Genomic DNA, 25,760 nt, shown 5'->3' with positions numbered 1-25,760 from the left:
TTTTAAGAATAGGATATTATAAGCTTTTAAAAATTTAATAGTACCTTTAATATAAGCTTTTCTAGGTATATCTAAATATATAGCTTTAACTATTATATTTTAATAAAGATAGAATTAATTAAAGTAATTAGAATAGATACTATTATGAGATTTTGGCGTTATTGTAGGGGTACGAAACGCAGGTCTAATTCTTCTGACACCCCCTTGCTAAGGCAGCTAGTACCCCTGTTTGCTAAGAGTCTGGCCTTTAAATTATTTCCACCCAATACCTTGACCGTCCTCATCACTTATGTCATTTACCTCTCAGCGCCAGATCTTGGGTTTTTCATCCCTTGTTCTTCATTATTGAGATATTTCTGCCTCAACTCTGTAGCACTATATGGGAATAGACTCAGGCTGCTTGCAGCACATGCTGCATACAGATACAAATAATCCATTCATTGCCTGCCTAGGTACCTTGCATCCATGGCGCCACTCCCTCCTTGGGCCGACCGCAGGTGTACCTTGACAGCAACGAGATCTTGTATTAGATTGATGTACTTCCAAAGAAAAAGATTTCCCGTGTACGGAGATGGATGATTGGTCTTAAATTCCTTCTTATGGTTTTTGGCTAGCGTTCCTCCGTAGTTAATCACGATATTGTAATGCGTCGTGTGGATTGAGTCTCAAGTGTCGTTGTGAGCTTTCCCCTGTGTATTGCCCCACGACCCTTGAACAAGGTAGTTCAACTGGTCGGTACGTTTTTTCCCCTTTGAGGGCAGTCTCCTTTGGGGGGTGTGGCTTTTCGATCCCTCCAAGGAATCTTGATTCGACGACCATTTGACAACACCGTGCAGCATTACCCTCTGTAGCCAGGATCTTGGCTGCCTACACTAAATCAACCGTCATCTCTAGCTTTTCGTGTGCCGAAGGCACCAGAGACGGGTCTCAACGTACAGAAATGTACTTTGCCTCTTGACGTCTTCTTTAATCCTCAGATCGGCTGTCTACTGCAGGATGTGATTCAGACCAGCCCTTCAGCGAGACATGGCTGCCGTTTCAAATTGCCATCGCTGTGATTCATAGGTAACAACAAACAAAAAATAGTGCGAAACGCGACTGAACTGGGATCACATAAAAGCCTGATTGTACCGATGCAAATCGCCATTTTCTCAAATGGATTCTCCACCGACTTGCGATAGCCTCATTCGACTATTCATTGTAGTATATCTCATTTGTGCCAACTCGGTGAAACGGGGAGCTACCTGTCAGGAGGATCAAGCAGTCGTTGGCATGCGCAATCAAGACCAAACTCGACAAGCTGGGTTCGTAGTTGGTGAAGGTCCAGAGTAGCAAGGCCTACTTGGCATTTCCGCTAGTTAATGCTGCTAGCACCTGGTAAATTATAGCAATGAGGGAGTTGAGACAAGCATACCTTGAACTACCTAGGTTCAAGGTATGTCTGCACCGGCACTATAGCAAATAACAAGTCGAAGAAGGGCCCTTGGTCAGGATTGGAAGATATCCGTATCATACCTAGGCCGAGGGAATACCACCTACCATCCGATCATCAAATCGTCAAACTACTGTGCAATCCGAAGAAGACAGACCAGGCAAGGCCCTCGCTTGCTCAAAGGGGGACTACAAAACACCAGCTACCTACTATACTGAACTCCCTTACTAAGGTAAGGTACCTTAACTAAAGGTAGAAGACTCATGTAGTACGTACCGCTGCAGGGGCATAATCTCCAAGGTAAGCCTGGGTAACCGCCAATCCATCCAACCAGAGCCCCAGCCACGTTGGTGGAGCTGGCTTCACTACGCCAGCTCAATCTTAGCCCTATTACCGACTCCCTTCCGTCAGCTCGCACGAGGATCTCAAAATCATCATTTCACACTCGATTTTTCCCCTCACACGTAACGGTTAAGGCTACGTCTAGCCAGGTTTGGCGATGGAAGAAACCGTTAGTGGTTTGGGCCCTTTACTTAAGAATCAGTTGACATAGATTTTGCATAGCTTCACTTATTAGGTAGCCAATAGGACAATTATGTTGGTGCGTCAGACTGGACATCATTGTCGAAATACTATGGCGGCGGAGGGGAAGGAGATATTAGCTGGTTCACCTGGATGGTCAGCGGTTGTTCAAACCAAGATATCCATAACTAGGCTGAGATGAGTACCCGTCCGTGGTCGATTGTCTGTTGAAACCCTGTTCTGTTTTCAAAAGCATCAAAAGAGATGCGGGATGGGGTAGTCTATGCCTGTGTTGGGGCCTATTAGAATGCCCGACGATAGAAATTTCAGCGGAGGGAGGTAAATGAACATGCATGTCACTCTATACTGGTGATAGTCCATACGTCGGTACGCTAGATGCATGCCATCTGGGAGAGTCCATACTCCGAGAGCCACACAAAAGCCACAGTTGAGAGGATACAACCCAACTGGATTAACGTGACGATATCATCGTAATATTTGGGGGTTTTCTCGGACAGGCCCGGAGCGTCAATAACTGAAGACAATTCTTTGTCAACTACTGCGTATTTGTTCGATTGAGTCGAGGGAGGGCGTGCAAGGGTGTGTGGGAGATGCAACGGAAAATGTGGATGACTTGGCGCCCCATGCTCCATGCTCTGAGTTCAAGTTCACTCAAAACCACATTCTTCTCAAAACACCGTCTCAAATTGTCCCGTTATCAGCAGAGCGTAGTTCTCATTCAAGCCCCGTGGCGAGACTTGTGGCGATCGTCTCCAGGGCAGTTTGGCTTTTCAGTATGAACGCCGACATGATGAACTGGTCTGGGCAAAATTGGTATGGTGTTAATGGCAGAGGAGGACTAAAAAGGCTGCCGAGTCCAATTAAGGAAGAGACGGCCAGACAGAGAGATACCGCTGGCTAGATAGGAACCGTAAAGGGACATCTTTTTTGTTCGACAATAGGTGGAATTGAATTACTTGGATGAATGGCGGAAACTACATAGTGAGGACTGTTGACATCAAGGCTACCTAGTACTTCGATGGGTAGACTCTATCATTCGAGAAAGTTATGTATCATGTTGACGGGCGCACGCCTCTCTATCTTTTCTCTATGCTGCTTACATGACCTGTAAGTGTTTCGGATAGCGACAATGCAGGCTGTGGCATTGTATATCTGATCGACTTGGTTTGAACATTCGTATTTCCTCAAAATGATCGGTTCAGCCTGGCCAACGCCAACGCCAGCTTGCCTGGTCTTGTTAGCAGGCAGTCAGGCCCTAGGATTTTCACACGTCTGATGCCTCGACCGCAACAGTCACAATCAAGGCCAATCCGTAGTGACCGGCTTTGTAGTGGTTCTCCCCCCGGCATGGTCTGCTCTCTGTTGTGGGAGGACCCGTGGACCCATGGGCACGCCTCAGAGTTGGGTTGAGATCCGTCGGCTTGTCAGTGCTGCGAGACCTAGATGGGCCCCGTGGAGACTAGAGAAGTAACACTGATGACCAGGGTGCGCCATGTAGAAGTGTTGTTTATCTTTATCGTACCGGGGGCAGAACCAGAGTTTCAGTGTCTGGGAATCAGCCGCCACCTGATTAGTGGCTACTTATCCGCTACAATCTTGGCCTATCATCGCCCCTAGTGTACCCTTAGCAAAGTGGGTGCATCGACCAGGCCAGGGCCGCCGCCTCGGGGTGCCAGTGCAGTGTGCAGTGCCAATGCTAGGACGTTTTTCTTCTCCCGGCGCCTGGGAATCATGCCTCTTCCTTCTTCTTCAACTTACACACTCCAATTTGCATGGCAGACGATATCTATTTCGAGTCTCAAGCTATACCTTCCAAAGCAGTGAAGCACTTGAGCGGCCTCGATCTATTCTTATTCCCCATCAGACAAATATAAGAACCTCTCTGGCCGCCTTCATCATTCACAACTTCCGCCATCAAGCCATCACCTCTGGGCATGCCTTCATACGCGATTCACCACATCTCGTTGCGCAAGTGATTCTCTCTTGAATGTCATGGCACAACACAATGTGAGTAGATATGGAAATCTAACCTACTTTTATTACCGTCCACATTTTCCACACGATTCTTTTAAATATTTGTACTTTTACTCTCGTGCCTCTCACTTTCACTCACTCACTCGCCTCGCAAAGCTGTGAGGTCGCGATCGCGATTGGGCCCATTCTCTAACTTGACACTCAGGATTCCAACACCTCTGACCCTGGTGCTCAATCTGTGTCAGGCCCGATGACCAACCAATCGAGTTTGGACAGCGCAGCCAAGGAAGCTGGGGCAGATTCAGCCTTTCCATACGGCACACGTTCCCGTAACAGAACTGGTACCTCGCGTATTAACTACGCCGAGGACAGGGACATTGATGGCGATGTTTATGACTACTATCACGACAAAAAGGATAGTGATTCCAAAAAGACTTCACGCCAGTCCAGCGCTGCTGTGAATGGCGATGCGCCTCGTGGCGGTGCAAGCTCGCGCAAAGCTGGCACAGATGAGCCAAAGGCTGCACAGGTAGCGAATGCTCCCAAGGAGCAACGGTCGGGCAGTTCAAATAATGTGCCCACGACAACGCAGCAGCCGGCTGCTTCACAACCCGCACGGAAGCGCAAGGTCGCGGGAAATCCAGCCGGTTCCACTAACACAGCGACATCCGTCAATAATTCGACCAAAAAAGCAGCAGCATCCGGAACGACTCCGTCTATTATATGGCCAGAAACTAATATGCTGACTTTTGACAACTGCAAAGGTCGCCCTGTTAATGGCAAAATGGTGGCCGATGATGGTACATCGCTGGAGCCAAATGGTAACATGCTTCCTCCAAAGTGGCCCACCAGAAATTTGGATCAAACGTGGCTAACCTGGCGATGCAGATCATGTGTACCTTGTCTGTGAGCCACCTGGAGAACCCTATTACCTGGGCCGCATCATGGAGTTCCTTCATGTGCAGAATGACAGCAGCAGACCCGTGGAAGCTGTTCGCATCAACTGGTACTACAGACCCAAGGACATTGGCCGAAAGTCTACAGACCTCCGAATGGTTTTTGCAACGATGCACTCCGACATCAGCCCGTTGACGGCGCTGCGCGGAAAATGCCAAATTCACCACAAAGCTGAGATTGAGGACATGGAATTATATCGAAAGGCTCATGACAGCTTTTGGTACGATAAGCTGTACGATCGCTATATCCAGAAGAACTACGACTTGATTCCGACGCGTTCTATTGTCAACGTCCCAGCCAATGTGAAAAAGGTGCTCGACGAGCGCTGGAAATACGTGCTAGTCGAGCAGGGGCGTGGCAAGGAGCTCACTAGCGCCGTTAAGCTCTGCAAGAGATGCGCCGGCTATTGCGCAAGGTACGTACCTACTGACTTACACTGCCTGCCCCACGTCCCACATCCACATCATCACAAACCCATGCTTCGGTGGCTGACATGATTGGTTGTCTTCAGCAACGACTCGGTCGACTGTGCAGTATGTCAGAACACATACCATATGAATTGCGTGAATCCACCTCTATTGAAGAAGCCATCCAGAGGGTTTGCCTGGTCATGTGCAGCATGCAGTCGAGCCCAGGAAAGGAAGTTGGAGGCTCGCAATACACCTAATGTTAATGATCCAAGCTTCGATGCCGAAGATGACGATCCTATGGATGAAGAGGACGAGGAGATGCAGGGACCTGAGACTAATCGAACCAGTCCCGAAGAAGGAGACCATACTCACCATGAGGGCACTGCCGAGCAAATCTACCAGGCCTCTCTTTGGCCGTACCGGTATCTGGGGATGCATTGCAAGCCCGAGGATGCACTCGACTACGACGACAGAATTTATCCCCGCGCAAGTACGAGAATTGGACCCAGAAATCAAGCAAATGTTTCCCCGTGGCCTGGAAAACCGGTCGAGTACGTCAAGCCACTTGAGATCAAGAAAAACGGCAAGAAAGACACCAAATCCAAGGAAGCACTGGCTGCTATTGAAGCCGATAAGATCTCACGTGGGAAGCGACCTAAGTGGGTTCAAGACATGCCACCCGGCTACACTGCTCGGGGAGAGGATTTTGACGACGACGACCCTAAGTGTACCGCAACTCGCTTATGGATCCCTCCCCCAGAGAAAGTGATTCAAGAGAAGGACATTAACGATTACATGGAAAAGGCCAAGGGGATGACAAAAGATCTCGGATTGCCAGAACGTTCGACCAACCTGCAAGACGTAGCTGCCAACAAGTTGTTTCTTGCAGAATTCGACACGGAACATGCTCTAAAGGATCTTTCTGAGACCAAGAAGGAGGCATTCAAAGAACCAGAACTGACACCAGCAGAGCAAAAGAAATTTGAGGAAGCAGTGATAAAATACGGCTCTGAACTTTATCTCGTGAGAAAGCACGTCAAAACTATGCACTATGGGATGGTAACTCGTTACTACTACGCCTGGAAGAAGTCAGCACGTGGGAAGCAGGTCTTGGAGAACCAGGCCGGTCGCAAGGGAAAGAAGGAAGCCAAGAGAGCAGAAGCTGCTGCCAGTAAGCTGGCAGATGATGTCGCGGATAATGATGATGATTCTGCGTTTGATATTGAGAAAGCAAATCAGAAAAAGCAAGGATTTATGTGTCAATTTTGCTCCACGACTTTCTCGCGACAATGGAGGCGCGCTCCGAACCCCGTTCCCGGGATCGTCAACGATGGGGGCTCGAAGAACTCGAATAAGGAAAAGGGCCAAGAGCGTGTGGTAGCTTTGTGTCGTCGCTGCGCTGAGCTATGGCGCAGATATGCTATTCGATATGAAGATGTGGACGAGGTTTCCAAGAAGCTCAGTCAGAGCAACGGCCGAAGCTGGAAACGGAAGCTCGACGAGGACCTTCTCAGGGAGTTGCAAGTCGCAAAGGAAATGGGCATGATGACGCCGGAACGGGCACCGACTCCTTCAGTGACCCCAGCCGTTGCTACCGTACAAGAACCACCACGGAAGAAGCTTAAAGGCGCAGCTTCTGACAAGGATGTGGATAATGGTCACTCGGATGCTGCCAGTGCAGCCGGCTCTACCACTTCCAAGAAGAAGGACAAGAGTGTGGAACACCTTACAGTCCCCGATATCCCCAAACCTCTTGTGCTGCCTTGCGCAGTCTGTGGCCAACTAGAACCTCAAGGGGACCAGCACTTGTCGTGCCGCGAATGCCGCCTGACGGTACACCGCAACTGCTATGGTATCATGGATAATCGAACCTCCGGAAAATGGACTTGTGATATGTGTGCAAACGATAAAAACCCACAAGTCTCGATCGTATGTTGTCTCAAACCCACCTATAAATACGCCTGCGCTAACGTCGACCTAGCATTATAAATGTGTTCTTTGTCCCATCGAATACACAGAACATGATTTAGTGGAACAGCCGAAAATAACACATCACAAAAAGAAGATGTCGGAGAAGGATCGTGAGCGAGAACGCCTGGAGGTTCAGCAAGCTCGGAAAGCGGCGGACTTTTACCGCAAGAAGCAGGAAGAGATGAATCGGCCCGTCAACCCCAGGGAACCACTCAAGAGGACCGCGGACAACAATTGGGTCCATGTTACCTGCGCTGTTTGGACCCCAGAAGTCAAGTTTGGGAACGGCAAAGCACTGGAACCTTCGGAAGGTATTCCTTCGATTCCCAGGAGCAGGTACGATGAGACTTGTCAAGTGTGCAACAAACAGGATGGAGCCTGCGTGTCGTGCCATCAGTGTCGCATTCCATGTAAGTCCCAACGAGAGAGAAGAACAAGATCGGCCATACTAACTAGAATACAGTCCACGCGGAATGCGCTCGGCAACATGGACACGTTCTCGGATTTGAAGTGACATCTGTGAAGAGCTCGCGAAGAGACCAGTTTAGCATCGTGGCCATTAATGGGGAGAGTGGCATCATGTCGGCGACTGTGTGGTGCAAGGATCACGCCCCCACGAAGACGACGATTCATCAGATGCAAGATATTGTGGATGAATCGGGGCTCAATGCTTTACAGCTCTATGTACAGAACTACAAGCAGGCCGACCTGGCTCTGACAGGCACGGTCCGCAAGGCCAATCTCATGACAAACGCCGCCAAGTTGTCGGGTACAACGACTCAGCCTGGCCTACGCAGGTCCTCGACAACAAATATTCCCAATGGCGGGTGGGGCCAGCAACGAAATGGGGACACGGGAGACGTGGCATCGGATTCAAGACAACCAGGAGAAAAGGTCTGCATCACCTGTGGTATTGACACCAGCCCGAAGTGGTGGCCGATCGATAATTCTCAGGAACGCGAACTCACCAACGGGCACTACGGCACGCTCGGGAGCGAGGCACAGAAATTTGTAGAACAAAGACGATTCCAATGCCACAAATGTCGCAAGGCCCAGCGTACAGCAAAGTCGCACCCGCGGCGGTCTCCCCTCATGGCAGACGCTCCATTACCTTCGGCTCATGGCGCAGGCATACAAGGTACGACAGCGCATGCTTTGCGCAGTCCGCCACAGATGGTGCCTGCCCCTCGTGAAACCAATCCTTCTGCTGCTTATGCTTGGCCTCCACCAGTTCATGCTCCGACAGTTCCTCCACCACCAATGCAAGCACCTGCACTCGTCGCAGATCATGCCCTGGGCGCTCGGCCTGCTCCCCCTGCCCCATACGCGCCCCTCCCGCCTCAACGGCCATCATATAGTGACTGGGGACGACCTGCGAGCCAGCAAGGATCGCCTCCTCGACACATCAATGGGGGACCCCCAATCCACAATCCACCGCCGATGTCCACACTATCTTCGTTGCGACCACCTCCAGTTGTAGGACCAGGGCCTCCGCTTGGATCTTCACCACCTGCACCACCGCCAGCAAACCATCATAGTGGCCCCGCGTCCCAGCCTTATACCAACGGACTCCCTCCATCACCTCGACGACTGAATGGACCGGCGCCACCACCTCGCTATACTCATCCATATCAAACCCACGGACACAACGCTCCTCCGCCTCCTCCTCCGCCCCCTCCTCCTGCGTCGCACTTACCACCACCAACCCTGACGAATGGGGCACCACCGCCTCCGTCGCGGCACGATGGTTTCTCTCATGAACTTCACCCGCAGAGGCCGACTTATCCTGCCCCTCACGGAAGCCCAACAGGCCCTCAAAATGGACCACAGCCTCCCTCAAGTCGCCCAGCGAGTGGAGCAAGTGCCAGCCCCTCGCTACGAAATCTCCTTTCTTGATCAGAAGAATACAGGAGAGTAATTGCCCGTTGAAAATGGCCCACACTTGAGCGCACAGGGGAGACACTCTTGAAAGTCTAAGAGAGCGAACAACGGAGTTTTTGCTCGTCTAGATGAGTTGGATGGGGATAAAATCCTTCCATCTATATAGTATATATACAAACGGGCTAAGAGGATTGTGAGGTTCTGGAGTTGGTTTTGAGTGGGCAGGACTGATTGACTCATCAAACGCTTTGTTGCAACCCACCATCAGGAACGGGATTCGCAATTGGGTATGGACGTGTGTATGTATGAATGATGGGAAGTTAGCGGGATGCAAGCGAGAGCTGTCTTGTTCGAGTACTTTAGGTATTGTTGCAAAATCACACTAGAAGTATGCGGCGAATCTCGCCGTTTAATTTACTATAGACGAAATCAGGAATTGTCAATTGTCAAAAGTCGATGCCTTATGTAACTGCATCCTGAGAACATCGACCCTAGCTAATAAGGATTATTTCAAGGTATTTACTGCCTATAGATAGATCCCCCCTGACTTTTGTTATAACTGCATGCCTCAGAATGGGGCGCACTATGTTTCAACGCATATCCGTAACAGCCGAGGAATGCAACACCAGATCAAGCCACCTCGGGGTAAGGAAAAACAGCGGAACGGCTTACATCAAAAATCGCTGATCTCCCACCAAAGCCCGTCCGCTGTATTTTCTTACCCCCTAGAGCCATTCGATTCGTATCTAATCAACCAAGCTTGGCTTGTGCCAGGAAGTGAGCGGCCTGAGTGATGAAAGGAGTTGCCTGGGGGTAAGGAAAATCAAAATATTCCGTAGAGATGGACTCTTATATCTATCAAGAATCCATCCACCTTTGGGAACCTCATATATACAGCTTAGGGACGTAGGGTATCTGGGGACTCAAGCGAGCCCACAGATGAGCTTGAGCTTATCTAGATCGGGTTAGCATATTTTTTGCAGTGTTCTAATTTAGGGTATCTAGGTTAGTAGGTAGTATCTAGATAGGTATACTGGATACTCCGTAGGTAGGTACCTAATAGTCCTGGTCCCAAAGCTGCTACCTTACTGTGTAAGTAATGAATGAATGTACCAGCTACTAACCTAAGGGAGCCTGCCTTATGCTCCGGGCTCATTGGTGGCTGATGTGGCTCAGACTCTAACTAGAGCCTCTCAGCTCAGCTTCCAACATCAGCCAGAGACAACATCTTGACATTCATTCAACCTGCCTACCTAGGTTCCCTCTCCTCTTTTCGGCACTGTGTCGCCCTGTCTACTTGGCATCAACCCTCGCTGTAATTCTATGGAAACAAGAGGGCAGACAAACCAAACTGTGATTGACAATTCTTTCTTTTGTTCAATTACGACACATCGCCAGCAACCACACCTGTCCCTGACGATCAGCATCTTGCTGAACAGCACACAGCGCACAGCTCTCTCCTCGTCCTTCGGACCGTATAGCGAATCTCTGATTGCTGGCGTCTGCTGCGACGAAGCTGAGAGACGATTGATTACACATTGAGGAAGGTTCTAAGTCAGCGTATCACCATACCCACGATAGATCATGGCGCAAGTACTTCTGGACCTCTTCTACTCATTCGGGAACTGTCTTAACTGCTTTCCCGGAAACCCCAACCTCAAGATCAACAACCGGAGCTTCAAGATCTTGAGATTACTTGGAGAGGTAGACCAACAAACACTACTCTCTCGCACTCCACGTTGCTGACTTTTGCCAGGGCGGCTTCTCTTACGTATACCTTGTCGAAGATACCTCAAGCCACGAGCTTTTCGCACTTAAAAAGATCCGATGTCCTTTTGGCGCTGAATCGGTACAGCAAGCCATGCGTGAGGTTGATGCCTATCGGCTCTTTTCTCACGTTCCAACCATCATATCCGCTGTCGACCATTCCGTCGCAACCGAGCGCGGCGCCGACGAGGCGACAAAGACCGTTTATGTCCTTCTGCCGTACTATAAGCGCGGTAATTTGCAGGACATGATCAACGCAAACTTGGTCAACCACGATCGGTTCCCTGAGCGTCGTCTGATGTTGCTCTTCCTCGGAGTGTGCAAGGCTCTGCGTGCCATGCACGACTATAAGCCTGCCGTGGAGCGCATGCACATGGGCCAGGAAGAGGATGAGCTGAACCACGGCGAGAGAAACAACACACGAGGAAAGCGAACGGAGGAAGAAGAGGAGGGCGAACAAGAAAGGGGTCTGCTGGATGAGGAGAACCAAGTTAGTGGAGGTAGATCAATTCAGCACTACGCCCACAGAGATATCAAACCAGGTAAGGCTGCCCACCAGGGCACTATTCTCATTGATGCTCCATGCTCATCTCTATCTTCAGGCAACATAATGATCGATGACTCCGGCTCGACCCCGATCCTCATGGATTTAGGATCCGTCGCTCCGTCGCCAATTCCTGTTACATCACAATCCCTGGCCCTCCAGATTCAAGACACGGCCGCTGAACATTCAACCATGCCCTATCGTGCCCCCGAGCTTTTTGATGTTCAGACTGGCATGGTGATTGATACAAAAGTTGATATTTGGTCCATGGGCTGCACTCTCTACGCCTGCCTTGTCGGCAAGTCCCCCTTTGAGATGCGCTCAGACGAAACCGGTGGTACTCTGTCTCTGTGTGTTCTCGGTGGCGATTGGCGCTTCCCTGATGAAGGACCTGCTGGCGTCAAGCGTTCTAACAGCATGCGCCCGCAGCAAGGACAACAGCAACAACAAGCACCCGCGGTTGAGATCAGCGAGCCGATTCGCGATGTCGTCAGGAAGTGTCTGTGTGTTGAACCCGCTGAGCGACCGGATATTCACGAGTTAATCGAAATGGTTGAAGAGGTTATCGAGGAGCTTCCTGATGACTCCCATTAGATGCCGGCACGACGCATCTTTTGAAACGTGCAGCAAAGCGACGAATTGAATTTGAATACCAATAAAGATACCTCCCTCCTTTGTTGCTCTCTTATAGCTGGTTGGGTCACCTCCCGGGTCCGACGGTTGACTATGTTACATTTCTTCCTTGTCACTTGAAGGAGACGGCGTTTAGGGTTTGGAATGATAGAGCCATTTGCTGGTAATTAACTAAGTTCTTGTCTGGTAGCCGTCCCCGCCAGCCACTCCCTATTTACGTGCCGTCTTGAGAGCTGCTGCTTATCTGCATGTCCTGCTCACAAACTCAAGCGTTGCAATCTTAGTAGTAACCTCAGTAGTAACCCCCGTATGCTGGAAGAGCTGTTGGGTCAGACTTTTACGTCAAATCACAAATACGCGCACCTCTGAGCCTGAGCAGACACAATTTTCCCACTCCGAATCGCCCTACAGCTCGAGCTTGAAAGTTGCTACCTCAAACGGTCGCAGTGTGATCGGGATCTTTCCGTCTTCCTTCTGGATCTCTTCCAGTTCATCCTCTAGGATGTTCGTCTTGGTAACACGCTTGACATCGAAACTAGTTTCAATAACTCCACGACTGCGGCCTCCCAAGGACTCATACACACGAAGAATAATGCTCTGGCCCTTGTTGATGCGCAGGCCATCATCTCGGCTGACGTCTTCGTCATCCTGGCCTCGCTTGATCGTGTCCAGTACAAGAGAGTCAGACTCATCAATATTGACAAGTTTGATCGGCGCACTGGACACACTTTCCAAGGCGGCCTTTGAAGCAGTCACGGGCTTCAGGGGGTTGTTGAAAGCATAAGCAGCCTTAACAGTGGTAGACGATAGACTGCCCTTGTGAGGTAGGATGGCCCATCGGATGGAATGACGTCCCATATCGGCGTTGGCATCAGGCGCCTTGGGTGCCCGTAGGAGTGACAGTCGCATCGTCTTGCCTGCAGTCGCAAAACCATACTTGCTGTCATTGAGAATAGAAACGCCATAGTTGTTCTCCGAGAGATCAGCAAACTTGTGGCAGCACACCTCAAACTTGGCCATGTCCCAGCTTGTGTTGTAATGGGTTGGCCGCTTGGTGATGCTGAAAGCGGTCTCGTAGGAGGCTTCGGTATTGACTACATTGACAGGGAACTCGACCTTGAGGAACTTGGAGTCCTCATGCCAGTTGACGTCTGCCCTGACATCAACCCGAGAAGGTTGCCCTTTGAGGGCTGCAGAGAGGGTGGTGTATGACTTGATGTAACTGTTCTCGCTGATCTTGACATCAGTGACCAGGGTGACTCGATGAGGCTTTTGTTCAAAAATATTTGTCTTTCCATATTCGACCTTTCTGCGTGCGTCGAGATGGTATACCTCTACATCCCATGCTTGCCAGTAAAGAGGAATGTCATCGAAGATTACAAATTTGTTTGCCTCTCCACCCTTTTCAATAACCTCACGATCGTTGACCACATCGTAAAGAGATGTAATGACACCGCTTTCGACGACAACGCGGAGTTGCTCGTTTTGCAGGACATAAACATCGGTAGACTGCTCCATGACGGTAACCGCAGGCTGTTCTTCCTGTGTTTTAAACGTGCGAAGATTGAGCAGCTGGCCATCGCCACAAGCAACACCGACTTCAGTATCAGAAAGTTCAACAAGCTCCTTACGGTGCCATGGCAGGGTGTTGATGGCAACAGACTCGTTGAGACAGGTTGAGAATTCGCTAGAGACGTTGAGTGATTCGTACAAATCCTTCAGGAGGCGTTTGCCAGTCTCAAAGACTTCAGCATAGACCTATGTCATATTAGCAAAGCTCCCGCAGTTATGGGACGAAATACCTTATCCGAGTCATCGTAGCACATTTCAATGCTACTTCCTGGCAAACAGTCGTGGAACTGGCACAGGAGAACAGCCTCCCACATGTCGTCCAAGTCCTTGGTCGGGTACTTGTACGACTTGTTCTTGATTGATGCGAACGTCGCCAATTGTTCAATATCTCGCAGCATCACCTCGGCTTTTCGATTGTAATACTTGTTGTTGGCTTGTGTGGTATACGTTCCTCTGTGTAGTTCAAAATACAGCTCGCCATACCATGTAGGGAATTCGCTGGCCTTGCGGTTGAGACGGTCGAAGTAGTCATCAACTGTCAGCCCCATCTTGATCTTTGGGATACCGCCGATGGTGTTGCTGATTCCGGCACATCGTCGGAGCTTTTCGAAGTGTTGCCAAGTTGGGCCACCGCCGCCATCACCCTTTCCAAAGACAAGTAGAGACGAACTGTCAACACGCATTGTTTTGTGGTTTGCAATGCTCCTCTTGAGATCACCGAAATCAGCGTTCGCTGTATATGTCTCGGAGGGAGGCATGTGGCAGATGACCTGACTTCCATCAGGGCTTACCCACATGAAAGTAGTGTGAGGAAAGTTGTTGATGTTATTCCAGCTCAGTTTCTGGGTCAGAAAACGGTCCATACCAGCTAATCGGCAAAGCTGTGGAAGCTGACTTGAGTATCCGAACGTGTCTGGCAGCCAAAAGGTTCGACATCGAGAACCAAACTCGGCCTCGAAGAACCTCTGGCCATAAAAGAACTGGCGGACAAGTGATTCGCCGCTGGGCAAGTTTGTGTCGTGCTCGACCCAGCTGCCACCGATAGGGTGAAATTGACCCTCCTTGACCTTCTGCTTGACACGTTTATATGCAGCAGGATAGTACGTCTTTAGCCACTTGTATTGCTGGGCTTGGGAGCAGGCAAAGTTGGATTCTGGGTAGCGATCCATGAGGTCGCATTGATTCATCCATGATCGAACGACCTTGCGCTTTGTTTCAGCCCAGGGCCATAGCCAACAGCTGTCGATGTGGCAATGACCGATTCCAAAGACAACAGGTTCCTTTCCTCCTTCGTACACCTTATGAGAGTCTACATCAGGGCCAAGAATTTCACGAGCAATCTCGCGGCATTTAAGGATCGATTCCTGATTGTTGACCTCAAAAGTGTTGATGATCTTCATGGCAACAGATAAAGCATGGTTCTGTTCAGCTGAGTTCTCGGGCAGTTCTCGAGCAGCATCACCAATCTCCCACATATCTAAGTGGAGTTTGCGAGCTGGCACATTGATGGCGACTATATCAGCCTTGCTGAGGTTGAAACGCCTGTTGGGATCCGGCGGTGCAATGGTTGTCGTGCCGTTAGGGGCGTTTCCAAACATGCCGTTACAGGCCATCTCGATATAAATTGTGTGCTCCTCTCCGTTGCGGAATGAGTCGGGAATGACCCATTCGATGCGCTCTCCGCTGCCAGTGAGGCCTTGAATGGGAACACCATCTTCGGTCCATATGGTGCCCTCGTTGTTGGCATCCCAGTGGAGCTCAATGAGCTCTTCGTCCTTTATTTCATCCGGTATACGGAGGACAACCTTGAACCAATGAGTGGACCACGAGGGCCCAAAAGAGGTGCCGGTATGGGTCTCCTTGAACTCGTGGCTTGTAGCTTCTTCAAAAGTTGGCCTGGAGAGATCTGGTGCATCCCACACTGACAGTTGAACATGAGGTTTGCCCGAGTACCTGCCGTTGTACATGCTCCTATGAGGCACGTTAGTTCTTAGAAATTCCGAGTGAGTGAGTTGATAATGCCATACGCTTGCAGGTTCACCTTATAGTACTGTCCTGACTTGTAGAACGGTTCAATGCGGCCTTTCAGAATGCTTGTCTTTGGAACGCCAACAGGCCGTTCGGCGAAGAGAGGGTAGGAGGAGCCATCTCCCTTGTTTTCGCTGCCACCACCCATAGTGTAAATGTCGGGATGCCCAGGAGCAGGAGGAGCAGATCGATTTGAAAGGCGCCGAAGCTTTCCGGAAGATGAGTGTAGCGGCTGGTCTTCCGGTGAAGGGGAATGACGACGACAGGCTGCCGAGGTCGAGAGAAGGCGGTCGAATGTGTTGTTGATACTGTAAGGGAATCGTGAGCGGGTGCTTGACACTTCAGCGTTATTGTCAAGCAAAGAAGAATGAAGAATGGAAGGAGCAGAATCTCGAGATGGGGCACAGCACGAAGGGAGGGAGGAGAGTTAAAATGGATTTGTATAAGGTAAGATAACTAATCCGCGTATGTTCAGAGGAGAGTGTTGTACGTATGTCAGTGAAACGTGAGAAGCTTTGTGTTAAGCTCTGTGTTAGGTCAAGTGAGCTCCATTGAGCTTCAAGGAGGCGAAGACAGGTGCCGAGCGATGTATTGACAAAAAAGTCTATGCATACCGCCGCCTGTCGATCGGTAGACTAATGTTGATGTATTTTTTCGATATCCACGAACGCCAAGCCGAAATGGAAGCGGGGGATGCCCACTACCAGGTGCACATCCATTCCCATCGAGTACCTTGACAGGGGTTGAAGCGCTTGCGGCACAGCAACCGGGGGAGAGGACACACTAGACTCGGAACGAACAACACTCTAAACCAAGCAGAGTTTGGGAATGGGTCCATGTGATTCACTGATCGGAATTTGGGGAATTGGTGGTGCGGGGAGATGGATCCGGTGCTTCAACTTGATGCAGCATAAATCACGTACCTCATCGCGTTGCTGTACGATTCTTTATTGATGAATGATACTCGGGTAGAAACTAGTCGCAATATTATATAAGTCGGCGCATCCAAGGAATTTTGGACAGGACAGTTGTCGTGGGTTGGCGAAGAGTAATAATAGGATAAGTACTAAGTTAGGGAGAATGCGAAAAGCCACGGGTTGATAGATCAGAGTTGCAATAAGCCTTGGGCTACGGAACACAATATTTATTTGCACTTTCTGGGAGTTACCTTACCTCATCTGTGATTTGACCTTCGGCAGCCACGATCTAGGTAGAAATTGAAGTACAGCAGGTCAGTATCACAGCAAGACACATTCATTCACAAGCACAAAGCGACCTTCTCTTTCAGTCAGATGTTCCAAATATTACCTAAGGTACCTACCTATCTCACTTAAGGTAGTAGGTACCTTAGTGATGCAGCTTACCTATCTACAGAGTGGCACCTCGTGAATCGATGATATTTGGTCCTGTTTTCTGAGATTGAGTGAGTGTAAAGTGAGAGATTAGATATCGAATGGTATACATCTCCAGCTTACCTAGGCGCCTAGGTAGAGTCTTCAATTCTACTATAATCTCTCGCAATATTTATCATGGCTACCTGGCTTTTGTTCTCCTATGATATACCTTATACCATCTTCTAGAAAAGTTATAGATCAAGCTTTAATTTTTATAGAGGGATAAAGGCATTGCTAGATCGAATCAGTCCGCGAAGTCACTTCACCCATAGCATGGAGGTAGGTAGCTGGCTAATGCTGGCTATGATGAATATCGCGAGCGATTAGGTAGGGGACTTTATTAAAGACTTTCACAAACCACCACCAGGTAGGTACCTACCCTAAGGTAGTTGGCTGTCTGACATTGTCTCCTCCTCCTCACCGGTTTACTCAGCACCTGAAGCCCAGACCAGCCTGCAGAATATGTCGCCCTAAAACGAGGAAACATCGAACGATTCCTCACCCTTCATGGGCTGTTTTACTGCCGAGTGCTCCGTACAGTACGCACTGCCCAACCCAGTCTGCCAGCCCAAGCGGTTCAATGCTACGATGATCGATTTTTACCATGCCATTTCCCGCTCTTTTTGGCATTTCCCCTCTTGTCCCATCGCTGATCAACGAAATGCAGTGCTGCGTTTAGAACGCGGCAGTTCGACCACTCCCACGATTTTACGAGGCGTCAGTGCTCGGTTTTCTTCTAGATCTAAATGAGTAACACTCCCGAACTAGGTACCTATGTTTTGTATCCGCAGCCACACAATCAAGAAACGGATGTCCAGATGGAAATATCTTCATTTATGTCGATTGTATATTTACGCTCAGCTCGCGTACGACTGCCTACTGGGTCTACTACCAGGTATAACCTACACTGATGTCCAAGTAGAAATCAACAAATATGCCATGCTAGAAAAAAGGTATCATCGATGTATGTATGCCATGAGAAACAGATAATAAAATATTGGAGATGCTCTTGACTCCAGTGTGTAAGTTCGTTGTAGACCATCAACCGCCGTGTTATTGCGCCATTCCCTGAAAAAGAAACCAATGTACAAATGTGCCCATGATTGTTGGAGTTGTGTTCTGTCGCCAGGATGTAGATGCGTCCTTGTCTTCATTAGAGAGGTTCCTCGCCCCGCCTCTCGGAAGAGGACTAATTGCTGAAATGTTGCGTGGGGGAATCAGTCTTATGAGGTTTCACTCAAGTTATTGTTTCGGCTGCCCGAGCCAGTACCTGTGCCATGGTGAACAACCTCTGAAGCACCGTCTCCTGTGTATTCGATTTCGTCCTCGTCGTCGTACAGCTCATCATCTTCCACTTCGTAGTATTCGTCGTCTTCAGCCAAGTCCTCGGCTTCGTCCATCTCATCGTACTGCTCTGGCTCTGGCTCATCCAGATCACTCTCGCTGTCGTTGTCGCTTTCGTCAAAGTTGAGGACACCCATTATAGGAACTTCAATCTTCTTGTACTGGCTCTTTATGAGGTTGTCGGCCATCTCGAATAACTTGGTGTCCTTGTCCGGCTGTGTCTCACGATCCATGGAGAACTCGGCCTCGTCGCGGTCGGCAAGCTGAACGTTGAGGGGCTCGTTGGGTGAGTCGGGTCCCTCAGGGATCTGCTTAACCCAGCGGCGAACGACCTCAGTCCGTGCGATTTTATTCTGATCTGTCCTTCGTCTCAAGCCGGATCTGAAATGGCGCTTCTCCCTTCTTCGCCTGCGCTGGATGCGATCTCTCACGTACCATGCCACAACCAACATAGACGCCTGCATCATATCTTGACACTTTTGTCTGTGCATGTTGGCCCAAGCCTGGCATCGTTGCTGTTGGTAGTTGGCAACAGCCTGACACCTCTGCTGATAGTAAGCAGCGATACGAGAAACCATGGCGAGGTACTTTGGATCGAGATTGGCGCCGGCGATACTGGGAAGTTCGGGGGTTGTTGACTCGCTCGACTGAGGAGTGCTGCTGGAGCTAGGCCCAGAACTGCGGTTTGGCGACGAGGACATTCTAGGCTGTGAAGTCGGAGGGGGGGGAGGAGCCATCATTGTGGGAGTGTTGAGGCCTGCCAGGCCTGCCAGGCCACTGAAGGGTTCTTGCATCGAGGCCTTTCGTTTTAGGGTGTTCTGTAAAGGCCTTTGGGCAGGAAGTTTAGGAAAGGAGTGGCTCTCCGGCGGGGGGGTCACCGGTGTAAAAGGGTTGACAGACGACATCATAGCCGCCATAAGGCGTTCTTCGCTGAGTGAGGTTTGGAGAGTATATATATATATATGTATGCTGAATGGTGATCCAGGTTGTCCAGGCGCACTGTTCCAGGTAAGGGACTGTGTGCTGGGATTAAATGGCGCTGGGGAGTGGAATATTCGACTATACAGGGGCTGTGTTCCTCTTTTATCTTTCGAGCTGATTTGAATGTTTATATCGCGTTATTTGAAGAGGTTTATCGTGCGGCTGCTGTCAGGGTGGCCGTTGGTGTTGAGGATCAAGGGCGTGTAAGTGGTAATGTGGAGAATTGTATCAGATCAGTTGAGCAAGACACAGGGTCGATAGCTGAGTTCTATCTCTGTATATAAGTGAATGAGCACAATAACGATGCGTAAGCGAAGGACGTTGTGTTTGGCCAGCGAACGCGCACAAAGGGGATATATAGCTAGCTCACAATCGACAGATGTGGTCGAGGGTTTGGCGCTTTCGGGCAGGGGGGTGCGGCGACGTCGTGTGGCAGCGGACCCAAAATGGGCTGAGGCTCTCTCAAGAATCGGCCCACGCCGACCCCGCGGGAAGATATGCTTATGCCATTGAATTCCCAGCAAGCACATCCATCTATCGCCCAAAAGTCGATGCTGTTGCTGTGAATGATTGGGTGACAACTCCGTCTGTGTTGTTTCTGGTCATATCAAACCTGGAATCCTGGAACGTCTTTCTATGGATGGCATGGGAGATACAGTGCATCCATCCAGCGAGCTATGTCTGAATTCCAGTGTCTGTTTCTTCTGCATGGCTCTCAGTTGAGCCTGGTACGGCACAGTTCAATGCCATGGCCCAGATGACCGCTTGGAGGCTATCAAGGGGGTTCCCTGGCTCTCATGGAGACGGCCGCTCAATCTGATGCTGACTCTGGGCCTCTCATGTGTTGTCTTGGGGATATAGCATGTTGTCACTATGTGCTGTTCAGAGCTAGGTATGCTGTGATGTCTCTCGCAGCGATGGTGTTGTTTTCATGTCTCGTCGTTTCTTTCCTGCTCAACCCCATGCCATATCTAATAGGCCCCCATCTGATATGATTGCTTAAACCGGAAGTGGTGCTGTCCTGTTGTGACAAGGCTGGTCTTCGGACTTCGTTCCTTGATCTACCGAGATGCTTGCCTTTAGCTGTTCAGTACACACAACAGTTCATTCAGAGAAGGATGGATCCCCATAGGCATGCTAGCTTGCCGACTGCTACGTTGGAAAGATCCCGTCATCTACTGTTCCCCTTCCCTGGTCCAAAGGAGGAGGACAGTCGCTTTACCGCCCAGCAGCATACCTAGGTACCTTAGGTAGTTACCGTGCGCACATTGGCTTAGTAGTTTGAGACACATACATCGTGAGTCGGGGCTTGGGTTGGAGGGGTTGAGCTCCAGCTCCGGTAGCTTGGGCAGATTTGCAGGGCCATCTGGTGTTGAGGGATGATGATGACGCTATCATGGGACCACGGTTTTACGACGCATGGAGTAGGTAAGGCAGCCGATAAGTCCCAAGTCCCGCCGGTCTGTCACATACATTACCGACTACGTACTACCATAGGTAGGTAAGGTAGTTAGTGCCCGAAACCACTCCGCACTGTATAATTTCTGCCTGCCGAGGATTTAGCTCTTTCGATGGAAGTTTAGGTGCTGAGGCCTGCTTCATTCATCTCGAGATATCACCCAGGAATGGGGTAACGAAATGTCTCTTGATGTAGCATTGATTTATGGCACCACATGTCCTTCCACTTCCCACATCAAACTCCAGAGGGGAACTCTATTTCCTGCATCCATACCGGCAGGTCTATTTCCAGGCATGATCGATTGCTTTAGAGGGAACCAGGCCCTGTAGATCTCGGAAAAGCCGCGAATCGCCGTGCATTAGCTACCGTCGTTCGAGGGCGCTGACTCTCGACTGTTTACTCACACGTTGTTCGCGAAGACCCGGGTCCCTCTCGTTGGTCAACGCCTCCATGATCAGATTCCTTCCGTTTCATGCCTACATGTGCTGTTCGCTTGTGGGCCCTGGCGCTGTCCATCCCCGTAAAATCTCTGGAGTACCTTGTCACAAAGTCCCTGGATCATCCATCAGGATCGCAATTACAAGCCAAGGGGTCCTACTATTACCGAACGTTCCTTTCCTCATTCGTTACTACTTGGAGATGAGGAGATTTTGTGGTTGCCGACCCTGGCAAAACAAAGTTGTTGAAGACTGTGTCCTAATAAATAAGGTGATAGGTAGGTAGGTAGTTATGACAGTCCGCTGTGGTGTTTCTATGCTCGTCAATGCAGATTTGGTCTCGCAGATGAAGCTGTTGCATTGGCTCCTACTCCTGGGCTCGGTGGGATTGGTTCTGATTTACCTAGGTACCTAGTATTCATCTTCTTTTCCTTTATATTTTTCGCCGATATTACATATTCCACAACGTTCGTCATATCCGCTATTCCCCACATAGAAACAACCAGAAACTGATTACCTTACCTAGAGAGGATTTGAAGCTTCTGTCTACCTTAGTAGGTAGGTACTCAGCGCAAGCTGTAACTCAACGATTGTGTTCTTTTATTGTGTTTATTAGTGAATCGCGTCAATTGTATGGTAAACTGATTACAATACTCGGTGCCACTTTTTGATGCCCCATGCTGCTGTTTTCCTTGCTACCTTACCTTACCTTACCTTACCTAGGTACCTAGTTTCAAGCATCTCGCACCAGCGGGGTTGTATGGGACTGCTTCCTCTTTTTAGGTTGTCATCATATGAGCCCTGCATAATCCATCCGTTGATCGCCATATCATTCCTTGTTCATCAGTGCCACCATTTTGCACGCCAGATCTTGCTTCTATTGTCGACAGCCTCACCCCCCCAGCAAGCATTGCTCAATCATACCTACTTACCTACCTAGGTAGCTGGAGTGTTGATTTACGAACGACCCCTCTTGAGCTGTTCTCAAATCAGGAATTGGCCTGCCCTTGCTTGCTGGACTGGATACTTCCAACGGATATCCATTCATTCATTGCGTACCTAGGTAAACACCATCGCCACTATAACAGCCCATCCCGTCTCCATGTTCCAGCCGTATGGTGCTCCCAGTGTTCGGCATCCGCCATCTGCGGCCCTTGGCATCATCACCTTCAGCTTCAACTTCCAGGTCTATCTCTGTGCCTGCCTCTGCTTCAGCTTCAGCCTCTAGCTCTGTGCTCAAGGCAGCCACATTTGCTATTTCCGACGCTGCAGCAACAGTAGTAGCTCCTCCACCTAAAGCTTCTGCTATTCCTCATAGGCACTGTCATGTTGGACACTCACTATACCATGGCTTCTCTATCCGCTCATTCCAACATCCACCGTCTCCCCACCATCCTCTCCAATCCAGGGGTAAAAAGACCACCACCACCGTAAAGCTCTCCGATTTGCCTCAGGGGCTTATTCAACCGAAACCAGCATCTCCTCTACCAACGTCATCGTCAGTTTCGTCTCCCCACGATGAGTCGACAGAGGCTTTGCCGCTCCCGCTGCCGCCACTACCCCAAGATCCTCCCGCGTATCCTACAGTGCTACTTCAAGCCCGTCAGAATATGCTCAAGTTTGATAAGTGTGTGTTGCTGACGCGAGTGGGCGGTTTCTATGAGCTCTACTTTGAACACGCTGAGGAGTACGGACCCCTGTTAAACATCAAGGTAGCTAACAAAAAGACAAATGCTGGTCCTGTCCCCATGGTATGTTTATTGATACCCTCTACCTTGACGTTCATCTTACCATCGTCATCCGTCTTATAGGCAGGTTTCCCCTTCTTCCAGCTCGATCGTTTCCTCAAAATTCTCGTTCAAGATCTCGGCCGCCATGTCGCGATCGCTGAGGAGTATCCAAACTCTCCCACAGAAAAGGTCAGATCAGGTGGGTTGATGCATGACCGTCGAGTTGCTCGTATCATTACTCCCGGGACTCTAATCGATGAGAATTTTATGGACCCATATGCCAACAACTACGTGATGGCGATTCATATTGACTCAAGCATCAAAGTCACAAATACCGTCACTGATGTAAAGACCGTTATCGGCCGAGTGGCAGGCTCAGGAGGAGGACTAGCGGGCCATGGACCCGAATCAGCCCACCCATTACCATCAGCTGTTGGCGTTGGCCGAGGTGCTGGACAGTCTCAGGGGTTCCAAGACGCCGTGTCACTCGGCCTAGCATGGCTTGATCTCTCAACCGGCTACTTCTGCACTCAAGAAGCCAATCTTGCATCTTTACCGACGATCTTGTCCCGACTATGCCCGCGCGAGCTTCTCTTAGACCAGACACTGCAATCTTGCCCTGACAATGGCCTATCTGACCTCCTCGCTGAGGATCGTCACATCATCTCATACGCACCCCGCCCGCATGATTCCTCGCTGTTCCATCCGGAAAACTGGACGCCCATGCTGGAGTGTGCCCTAGCTAAACATGAAGTATCCGCCTTCTCACCAGCTGAGGTACACGCTGCCGGCTTTCTTCTTGGTTATGTCAAGGATCAGCTGCAAGGCATGAGTATGAAGTTGCAACCTCCGCTAAGGAACAAAGACATGCAGGTCATGGCTGTCGATAAAAATAGCATGCGTGCCCTTGAGATCAAGCAAACCATTCGTGATGGCGTGTTCCGGGGTAGTTTGCTGCATGCCATTCGTCGCACTGTTACGAAAAGCGGTGCTCGACTTCTCAACGAGTGGTTGAGTGCACCGTCCACGTCTCTTGAGCTCATCACTCGTAGACAAGACCTCGTCACCCGCTTCATCGATGATGTAAACCTGAGTGACTCCATAATCCTCTTGTTGCGTAGGAGCCACGACTCTCAGCGACTTGTTCAGAAATTCACACTTGGCCGTGGCGATGCTGATGACCTCCTCGATTTGGCGAGTACTATCGATGCGACCAGGGATGTCGTGAATCTCTTGGAAAAGGCCAACGTTGCATTTCGCAAGTCACAGCACCACTGCCTAACTTCATTGATATCTCGAATCAGTCTCACGCAGCCCCTGAAACTTTCCCAGCGTATCAGAGATGCAATTGATGAAGAAGGTATTGTGTTACAGCATGACGTCCAAGACTCCGAGGCCAGTCAGATGTTGGCCCTTGCTGAGATTGTCGTTAGCAACGAAGGTTCGCAGGACGATGCGGCATCTCTTCCTAAGGGCAAGCGAAAACGACCCGTCAGTATTCGGGATTATTACGCCGAAGAGAATGGAGCCTGGGTCATGAGACCTGCTGCGAGCCCAAACTTAGCAAAGCTTCACACTGATCTCGCGACTTTGACAGAAGAGAAAACGACACTCAACCAGACCCTCCGCCAAAGCTTCAATGCTCCAAGTCTATCCCTCAAGTGGACACCCAGTCTTGGCCACATTGCCCATATCAAGGGCAAAGACGCTCGAAATCTCACTGATGTACAAGCTCTGTCCTCGAGTCGTTCTACGCGATCTTTTCACATCTCCGAATGGACACTTCTCGGGCAGCGTATGGACCAAGTTCGCGCCCAGATTCGCGCTGAAGAACAAGCCGTGTTCTACTCCCTTCGGGAACTTGTCGTCAAAAATCTCGTCAAGCTGCGCCGTAATGCCGCTGTCCTCGATGAACTTGACATTACGACCTCCTTCGCTAAGTTGGCTCGGGAGCAAAACCTCGTCCGGCCCGTTCTGAACAACACGACTAGTCACACCATTATAGGCGGCAGACATCCCACTGTTGAGGGAGGCCTATATGAGCAGGGTCGAAGTTTTGTGAGGAACGACTGTCTGGTTGGATCGCCAACTGACGGCCGGATCTGGCTGATCACAGGTCCCAACATGGCCGGCAAAAGTACGTTTCTACGCCAGAATGCTCTCATCACGATCTTGGCCCAGATCGGTTGCTACGTACCTGCATCATACGCAGAATTGGGGATTGTAGATGCTATCTTTAGCCGAGTGGGCTCAGCTGACAACCTCTACCGCGATCAAAGCACATTTATGGTAGAGATGCTGGAAACAGCAGCGATCCTCAAGCAAGCATCACCACGGTCTTTCGTCATAATGGATGAGATCGGTCGAGGAACCACGCCAGAGGACGGCACAGCTGTCGCCTTTGCATGCCTGCATCACCTCGCGACCGTCAACCAATGCCGCACCCTTTTTGCGACACACTTCCACTCTGTAGCCGACTTGGCTCAAGCAGAGGGGTTGTGTTCAGCCGAGGCAGGTATTGTTCAGACATATTGCACCAATGTAGTCGAGGATGATGAGGGAGGTTTTTTCTACAACCACAAACTTCAGAGAGGTATCAACCGACAAAGCCACGCACTGAAAGTTGCAAGGCTCGCTGGGCTACCGGATCGAGCCATTGAGGTAGCGAAACGTGCCTTGAAGCAAGATAACAACATATAGGTC

The 25,760-nt window shown here is 50.0% G+C and overlaps 5 protein-coding genes across 5 annotated transcripts; 3 read left to right on the top strand and 2 right to left on the bottom strand.

The window, feature by feature from the left end:
• Positions 1-3,967: 3,967 nt before the first annotated feature.
• Positions 3,968-9,183, top strand: FSUBG_8296 (PHD finger; the record flags this gene model as incomplete). The annotated part of the gene is made up of 6 exons (XM_036686689.1): positions 3,968-3,982; positions 4,155-4,770; positions 4,838-5,321; positions 5,589-7,245; positions 7,298-7,697; positions 7,751-9,183. The coding sequence occupies 6 exons, from the start codon at positions 3,968-3,970 to the stop codon at positions 9,181-9,183; spliced, it is 4,605 nt and encodes a 1,534-aa protein (XP_036536251.1).
• A 1,569-nt stretch (positions 9,184-10,752) lies between these two features.
• FSUBG_8295 (Prk1p and serine threonine kinase) lies at positions 10,753-12,073 on the top strand (the record flags this gene model as incomplete). Its single annotated transcript, XM_036686688.1, has 2 exons — positions 10,753-10,872; positions 10,925-12,073. The coding sequence occupies 2 exons, from the start codon at positions 10,753-10,755 to the stop codon at positions 12,071-12,073; spliced, it is 1,269 nt and encodes a 422-aa protein (XP_036536250.1).
• Positions 12,074-12,517: 444 nt separating this feature from the next.
• On the bottom strand, positions 12,518-15,860 carry FSUBG_8294 (alpha-mannosidase; the record flags this gene model as incomplete). The annotated part of the gene is made up of 3 exons (XM_036686687.1): positions 12,518-13,870; positions 13,915-15,655; positions 15,712-15,860. 3 exons carry the CDS (start codon positions 15,858-15,860, stop codon positions 12,518-12,520), a joined length of 3,243 nt encoding a protein of 1,080 aa, XP_036536249.1.
• Positions 15,861-18,329: 2,469 nt separating this feature from the next.
• On the bottom strand, positions 18,330-19,190 carry FSUBG_8293 (uncharacterized protein; the record flags this gene model as incomplete). The annotated part of the gene is made up of 1 exon (XM_036686686.1): positions 18,330-19,190. One exon carries the CDS (start codon positions 19,188-19,190, stop codon positions 18,330-18,332), a length of 861 nt encoding a protein of 286 aa, XP_036536248.1.
• A 3,239-nt stretch (positions 19,191-22,429) lies between these two features.
• FSUBG_8292 (uncharacterized protein) lies at positions 22,430-25,757 on the top strand (the record flags this gene model as incomplete). Its single annotated transcript, XM_036686685.1, has 3 exons — positions 22,430-22,513; positions 22,569-23,078; positions 23,139-25,757. The coding sequence occupies 3 exons, from the start codon at positions 22,430-22,432 to the stop codon at positions 25,755-25,757; spliced, it is 3,213 nt and encodes a 1,070-aa protein (XP_036536247.1).
• Between the last annotated feature and the right edge of the window lie 3 nt (positions 25,758-25,760).

Source organism: Fusarium subglutinans (assembly GCF_013396075.1).
Source record: "Fusarium subglutinans strain NRRL 66333 chromosome Unknown NRRL66333_c0000112, whole genome shotgun sequence".
Classification (NCBI taxonomy): domain Eukaryota; kingdom Fungi; phylum Ascomycota; class Sordariomycetes; order Hypocreales; family Nectriaceae; genus Fusarium; species Fusarium subglutinans.
Note: the sequence above shows the minus strand (reverse complement) of the source record. Positions and strands in the feature narration are given on the sequence as shown.